At 36.4% G+C, this 7,870-nt stretch overlaps 1 protein-coding gene across 1 annotated transcript; it reads left to right on the top strand.

Moving 5' to 3' along the window:
• Window positions 1-1,541: 1,541 nt before the first annotated feature.
• Window positions 1,542-7,634, top strand: LOC144980000 (uncharacterized). The gene is made up of 3 exons (XM_078927433.1): window positions 1,542-1,920; window positions 4,009-4,110; window positions 6,043-7,634. The coding sequence occupies exons 1-3, from the start codon at window positions 1,603-1,605 to the stop codon at window positions 6,112-6,114; spliced, it is 492 nt and encodes a 163-aa protein (XP_078783559.1). The 5' UTR covers window positions 1,542-1,602; the 3' UTR covers window positions 6,115-7,634.
• The last annotated feature ends 236 nt before the right edge of the window (window positions 7,635-7,870 follow it).

Here is a 7,870-nt window from a genome sequence, read left to right as displayed (position 1 = left end):
AATTATTAAATTAATTGATGAAATCCTTAGTGACATCTATAGATACTATAGATAGTATGCGCTTGGCTAAGAAGCTTACAACATTGCCATCCGGAAGTATAACGGACCAACACACAAAACTCTATGTAACCATGAAGTGCAGCTAAGTGAGAATTACTCATAAACATGGATGGCAAAAAAAAAAAAAAATAGCAAAGACCCGAGTGACGTCAACTTCATTCCATGCATAGGTAGACAATAAGTAGACAATGTATAAGACCATAGATTTTTTCCTATTTCTAGAGAATCAAATTCAATTGACGCTGTGCTTTTATCCAAAATACTTACAATATCCGCCAGCCGGTACAATGCACCAACATACAAAACTATGTGCAACCTTAAATTTTAATAGTCTGATTGATAGAATATAGTGAGAACTAGGCTCCTCATAAAAATGGCTGGCTAAAAACAATAACAACGACCCGAGTGACATTATTTTCGTTCCTTCATATATAACAAATTAAATAAATAAGGACACTCACATTGTATTTGGTCAGGACGATCGTTTCAGTGGTGGTCGCACCTCTTCGGCTGACGATAAATCCAACACTCATATATATATATATATATATATATATATATATATATATAGAGAGAGAGAGAGAGAGAGAGAGAGAGAGAGAGAGAGAGAGAGAGAGAGAGAGAGAGAGTGAGACGATTACCGAAATTTTTAAAAAAGAGCTACGTCAACTTCATTTATTTTATAGTCTGATAGAGTATTATTCAGTGAGAACTAATCACCTAACCGGCGGTTTAAAACTTAGAACAAAGAGCCGAGTGATGTCAAATTAATTCATTCGCCTGATAACTTGATAAAGTTGAAATTTATTCTACAAATAGAGATATTTTTTCGAAAACAAGAATAAATTAATTAATTCTAATTAAGCAATACAACCCCCCCCCCCCACGCCCCCTCCCCATCTCCTCCAAACAAAAGCAATTTCCGAAAGAAAAAAAAAGTACAGAACTAAATTTCTCGGCCTGCGCAGTAATCTTGCAGTTCTATTCATTTTTTTTCTATGACCAGAGATGACCGGTTAGAATGTAAAACTTTTTTTTTTTGTTTGTTTGTTTTGTTCGGATGAAAATATTATTTTTATATCGGGTTTCGACAAAAACCATCAACACATCAAAAGAGCTGCATGATGAATCATATTATGTGAACCACCGCCTCAAATCGCTTCACAAGTGGTCCATACACACCTGAGTACGGTGAGAGAATGTGATTAACTAGTCTTCTTCAAGGACTCAACTATGCGCCACTCAGAGCTGGACTTGAACCTAGGACCTTCCAATCCGAAGGCGAATGTCATATCACTAGATCACATTGCCGCAAAGTATACATCCCATCTGACTCAAGTGTGAATCAGTATCTGACTCTATTTTTAAAGATGACACTCATGGACTAATTTCGTAAAAAAATAAGGTCAAAGGGGAAAGTTGAAAGTGAAAGGTAAAGGTCGTGAAAGCAATGTTTTGATGTGCCGTTTTCCTGCGGTTCTCCCATTAGTTGATATATTATAAATCATTATCATGTAAATTGCTGTCTTGTTGGAGAGGAAAATGTTTTCAAATTCTTTACACCTTTCTTCTAACGTAAGATCATTTGTCGATATTATCATGAAACGTGTTAATTTCCAACCATGCAACAACATGATGCAACACACCTACTTTCTCTTTCCTGAAGGTGGGTGTGGAAGAGACAGCATTAGAGAAATGGGATCAAAAAGTTCACAACCAACAGTCTCCACTGCAATTAAACTTGAAGGCACCGTTGACAAAGTATCATCGAATTTATTTTCATTCTGCAGATTTGTCCAGCTTGACCGGCTAAGCGCCGAAGAAAAGCTGATTCACTCAAAACATGTGAAAGCTTTACAGGTAACTGATAATCCCCCTCTCCTCCCCCCCCCCCCCCCCCCCCCCTCCCCCCCTCCCTCTCCCTCCCCCCCCCCCCCCCTCCCCCTCCCTCTCTCTCTCTCTCTCCTCCTCTCTCTCTCTCTCTCTCTCCTCTCTCTCCTCTCTCCTCTCCTCTCTCTCTCTCTCTCTCTCTCTTCTCTCTCTCTCTCTCTCTCTCTCTCTCTCTCTCTCTCTCTCTCTCTCTCTCTCTCTGCCTCTCTCTTTCTCTGCTCATTGTAGTAGTAGTAGTAGTAGTAGTAGTAATTGTAGTATTAGTAGTAGTAGTAGTGGTATAAGTAGACTGAGGAAAAGGCTCTTTACTCACAATGTACAAAAACAAAGGAACAACTGTTTGATTTTGATCACAGAAAAGTAGGAAAAAGAAAAAAGAGCAAGACAAATAACAAAAATTAACAATCAGGCGGTTGACATCGTGGAAACGTTTAAATACCTTGATGTAACTATAGATAACAGTCTGGTATTTGAATCGCACACCAACAATGTCATCAAAAAATGTAACCAACGCTTGTACATAATCAGAAAATTAAGGTCTCTCAATGTGAACAGAAAGACAATGATACAAATCTACAAGTCACTAATATTGAGTATCGTTTCGTTTGGCATCACAACGTGGTATGGAAGCTGTGGAACAAAAGAAAGTGCAAAGTAAGTTCATCCAGATCCTAATTGGATGTTGCACAATGTTTCTAAAGTAGAAAACGGTAGGGGCTGCCTGATTGTAAAATACTAACGAAAGAGTGAAAATGGAGAGGCTTTGTATGGGAAAAAAACATACGAAGCCTCTCCATTTTCACTCTTTCGTTAATGTTTCTAAAAGTAGACAGGAAAACTTTAAAGAGAAAATAATTCTTCAAACCACAAGATCATATAGATTCAGTTTTTCCCAATTTTTGCAGCATTATCAGTCGCTTGCTACTCTTAAGATAGGATGCCAGTCTATTGGAAAGTACTATTTGCTAGATCTAACATAAACAGCTTACAAATCACTGCTAAGTGGACAGAGGAGTCAGAGAAAAAAACATTGACTGTACCAGGAACCAATACCAGGCCCATTGTTTGAGAAACAAGTGCTCTACCAACTGATCTGTCGCATTGCCAATTTTAACATATCAGTTACAGTCATGATAGAATAATCGGTGCTGTTCTCATAGCAGACCTACCGCCTCGACATTTCCACTTTGCAATTATACAGGCTTGAGACGGTCCACAGCAGCATTAATGATGTTGGGTGTCCTTTTCAGACAGTGAATATTTGGAGTTGGCTTCTCCATCTTTATCTCAAAATTAAAAACAAACTTGTTGCCTTCACGCATAGATCTTGTAGCTTGGCAACCTTTCTTCAGGCAACGTATCACACTGTGAAAATCATCTGTAGCCTTGGGTCTTTTCCTGGTCAGTTTCATTGTTTTGCCTTCCTTGTGACAAGGATCACATGCTTTGATATTTGTCAACAAGCCTTGATCCATCAAAAATGTTGTAGCAGCTTCCTCAGTCGGGATGACGGGAGTGTAGAAGTGTTTCAAATGCATAGTTGATAGCGTGTGATTGGATAAAATGTAGAGAAACATGCTCGCCATTTATACCTCCTGTCCTAAATTTCTTAGCCAACCAAAACCTTCGTCAAAACCTTTCCTTACATTATGGTCATTATGCAAACAATTGAAAACCCAATATTGTAAGTGAAAGCCAGTTAACATCAAATGACCATTTCTTTTATCCATATAATATGATCGTAATGCCAACGTGTAATACATATTTATTAAAGGTTCAATCTGGAAAGTAGTGAACATCGCACAACTCGATGCAAGTATCCTCTATTGATTTCACTCGACAGCATTGTGACGAGACAACAGTTGGTAAGCCCAAACCTGTCAATCACAAAGGCAGGTAGACCAATCAAAATATGTTAGGTCTGCAGAAGACCCCGAATATTTTTTTCTATTGGCTGTGGAGAAAGAATATTTGAATGTGTATGTATTTTTTTGTGTTTGTTTTTTTAATTCATTTATTTAATCAGTATTTTTTAAGTGCCTTCCCATTTTTCTTCAGACTAATCAGGAGTTATATGAAGACCCATCTACTGGCTACAGTGTGTTGACAAGACTTGCCCATCTTAAAAGGGGAGAATGCTGTGGAAATGCCTGTAGACATGTGAGTAATATTCTTTCCATTTAATGTATAATATTATTATGATTCTGTTGAATTATTTGTATCTCTGTCTTCAAAGTATAAATTGAATAGTAAAGTGCATGCTAATCTTTTAATAGGATGCTCTGCATGAAAATGGGAGTCGCTAATTATGATTGTTGAACCATGGTCTTTAGCATGTCATGAATAATATCTGTTTGGAGCTTCAGGCCAACTAGATTTTATCATGTTATTTTTAAAGCTAACCTCTCAATGATCTAATATTAGCCCAGCTACCCAATCACTATTGGGTGGATAGTGATTCTTAAGTAAATAATCAAATTGAGCAGATCAAGCTGGAGCTGGGTCTCCTTGTGAGTTAGTGGAAACTCTACCATTTTATATAAACCCTTCTTGTTTTTGGTAATAACAACAACAACAACAACAAAAGTGACGACCCCAGTACATTTTACTGGTATGTGTTAAGTTATTTTTAGTTGTTTTAATGGACAGCTTGTTACTAACTATCTTTAGCTATTCATAAAGATTGGCTTCTAAAAAGAAGTTAGAAGCAAATGAAAGCGGATATGTGATCTTGTGGTATGAAACTTGACTTCAGACGATTCTTGTCCCACTCTGATCATTGAGTCCTTGGAAAAGGATCTTTACTCACATTTCTCTCACCATACAATGAGTGTCTGGCCATGAACGATGTTGTCTCTGTTGAAAAATAAAATTTTAATATCCCCTTGTAAAGTGCTTTGAGCATATTTAGTTGTTATTGTGCTCTGTAAAGTAATGCTCAAAGTAGGGAAGGAATTTATATTGCTTGGAAAGAGAGATTTAATATACACATGTAATTGAAAATAAAGGAGCATACAATTTCGGTATGTCTTGATTTTGGCTGGTCACTGTTGACTTGATTGAGCGTTTTGCTCTATGGATCAGAATGTTGGAAGATCACAGAGAGTATCATCCAGAAACTTGAAGTTTTCCAAAACAAATGTTTGCGACAAATCTTTAAGATATTCTAGCCAAACACAATCTCAAATGAGGACTTGAGAGCGAGGGCTGAAGTGGAGTCTCTGGAGAGTTTCGTTAAAAGGAGAAGATGGCAATGGTTGGGGCATGTCTGTCACAGACCTGATGAAACACTGATTAGATAGGCTCTGCGATGGACACCCCAAGGAAAGAGGAAGCGAGGCCGCCCTCTCAAGGAGACTTGGAGACGTACCGTAGAGAGGGACCTAAAACAGATAGGTCTGTCCCTCGAGATGGCCCCAAGAATGGCTGCTGACAGGACCAGGTGGAGATTCCTTGCCTCAAGCACCAGCAGGCCGGAGAGGATTGAGTGAGTGAGTGAGTGAGTAAGCCTGCCATTTTGAGAAAATACTGAAAAGGATAGGTAAGAAGAGAGTTAAAGCACCAAAATCTTGTCATTTACTGAGCTGTAAAACTTCATTACACCACTATGTGGGAGATGAGGTCATATATGTCCTTTATCGCTTCAAAATGGTATCATGTCAGGGTGAATCAGATTAAGAACATGGATGAAAACTTATAAATGGTTAGATTAGGAAAATATGACTCTTCAATGGTTTTGTCAACTACTTTTAATTGATCTTTATGGGGCAGATTAATTCAAATAAAAGGTCATAATTTAGACTAAAGTCAATTTTAATATCTGGTTCGACATGACAAAATACCATATTGAGATGGTTGGTCACATATTTGACAGTATCACAAGATAGTGGTTTGGCAAATTGACTTATCATTAATTTGATAAACTATGTACTTTCTTCTATCCTTGACTTGGCTTGGTCTAACTGAGCATGATGTAGTATTATTATACTGTAAAACCTAAATAATTTTAACCACATTTTTAGCAACTCATTGCGAAATTAGTTCTGCTTTTTCATTCATTTCCCTATACATTTAACTTTTTCTTTCATTCAGTGTCCATTTGGTCAGAAAAATGTCCCGGAGCATATACCAAAGAAGACATACAATACTGCATTCTTTGTGTGATGAATAAAGAAATGTAAAAGTGACAACACCAACGACAACGATTGATGGCAGAGGTGTATTTGTGCATTAGAAGGAGAGTTGACAAGTGATTATTTTAATGTTCCATGATCACATATTATTTCTTTGTTTTGCATGAGTTAAGAAAAGAAAAAAAGTGGTGAATTAAATTCCTCTGAGGATAAGGGAACGTCAGCCCTCCCTGTGCAGTTGTATTCTTCACCAGCCCACAGACTCATACCATTTGTCCTTCCCATGTGGCTTGGTTTTCTTGTTCTAGAATGGGACCGACCATTTAGTGTCACCTTGGCCCTGTCTGGAGTCTTTTGCTGATATGAAACAGTCAGACTGCATTATTATTTTTTTTTTTGTGGGGGATGCTATTTTTTTTCTCCTTGTAAATCATCTCTAAATTTTGTCATTCCTATGTTATTTGATGTTTTCTTTGTAACTGTTTGAGTGTCCCCTTTTCGTACAGATCCTGTGACGGTGTGGGACTTTATGATAGAGTTAGAGTAGCTGCAAAGATATGTTGCTCTTGTATCTACTTTAGATTTCTGAACTTTCTCTCGACTTTTCTTCTTGACTTTTCTTCTTGGGTGCTTGAACTAACTCTTTTTTTTTACTTTTCTATTATCTGTCCTTTTACTGGTACTGAAAATTAAAAGAAAACCGTTTCAATAAATAAAGGAAAAATAATCCATTTTAAAAAGTCCTTCATTGCTTGCTATTGTAATGGTCTATCTCAAAGTACTTTCCACCAGATCCAATTTGCAATTAATTTTCCTACAAACCCATAATTAGTTCATGAATGAGAAAGGTATTTGTTTGTTTGTTTTAAGGGGCTCACGGCACTTGCAACAAATGTAAGATCAGGTTCTTGCATTTTACTTGGCGTTAATGAAAGGATATGTTATCTGCTGAAAAGTGTCAATTGCTATCTCTATCTGCCAGACAAAGTAAGAAAGAAAACCATCCCAAACAATCAGTTGACTGATTTTTTGGGATGGTTTTTTTCTTGTATTTTTCTTTCTTGCTTTGTCTGGCACCTTTCATACACAAGTATTCAGTTCTTTATCTTAAACCGGTGCCTGCTCCTTAATTTCTTTAGTATCCGTCCCTGGAAGATTTATGTCCTTGATCTGGAATGAGACTATTTGGTTTCACCTGGTCTGTGTCTTTTATTGTAAATGTTGCTCGAAGCACGAAGAAATAAATAACAATGTGAAATTGAATGTAAGCTTCAATTTAATCACAACGCCACAACCACATTATCTCATTCATCTGTAGTATTTCATTCATCCTGTTTTGTTGATAAAGGGGAAACCTGAAACAGCCACTTTAACTGTTTTCGTATTTTAAATTGTATCTTACATTCGATTTTACATTGTTATGTATTAGAAGTCTTTTATTGAGAGGGAAAAGAGTTCTTGGCTGGAGGAATGAAACTGTCAAATGTATAGTATTAGTTTTAAAAGATGATGTTTATTTTCCTAATATACTGTAAGAAATTATATATATGTATATATTATATATATATATATATATATATATATATATATATATATATATATATATATATATATATATATATATATATATATATATATATATATAATATATATATATATATATAGTTTTGAATAGAATATTTTGTAGAGATTTGAGTATATTCCTCATGGCCGTGTCTTTTTATTAGGTGCTGAATAGCTTTATCCTAATATGTTGCCTATTTTACTATCTTCCTTTATACTGGCGT

This window comes from Berghia stephanieae, chromosome 9 (assembly GCF_034508935.2).
Source record: "Berghia stephanieae isolate SIO BIC M18660-M18661 chromosome 9, UCSD_Bste_1.3, whole genome shotgun sequence".
Lineage (NCBI taxonomy): Eukaryota > Metazoa > Mollusca > Gastropoda > Nudibranchia > Aeolidiidae > Berghia > Berghia stephanieae.
This window is presented reverse-complemented; position numbering and strand designations above follow the sequence as displayed.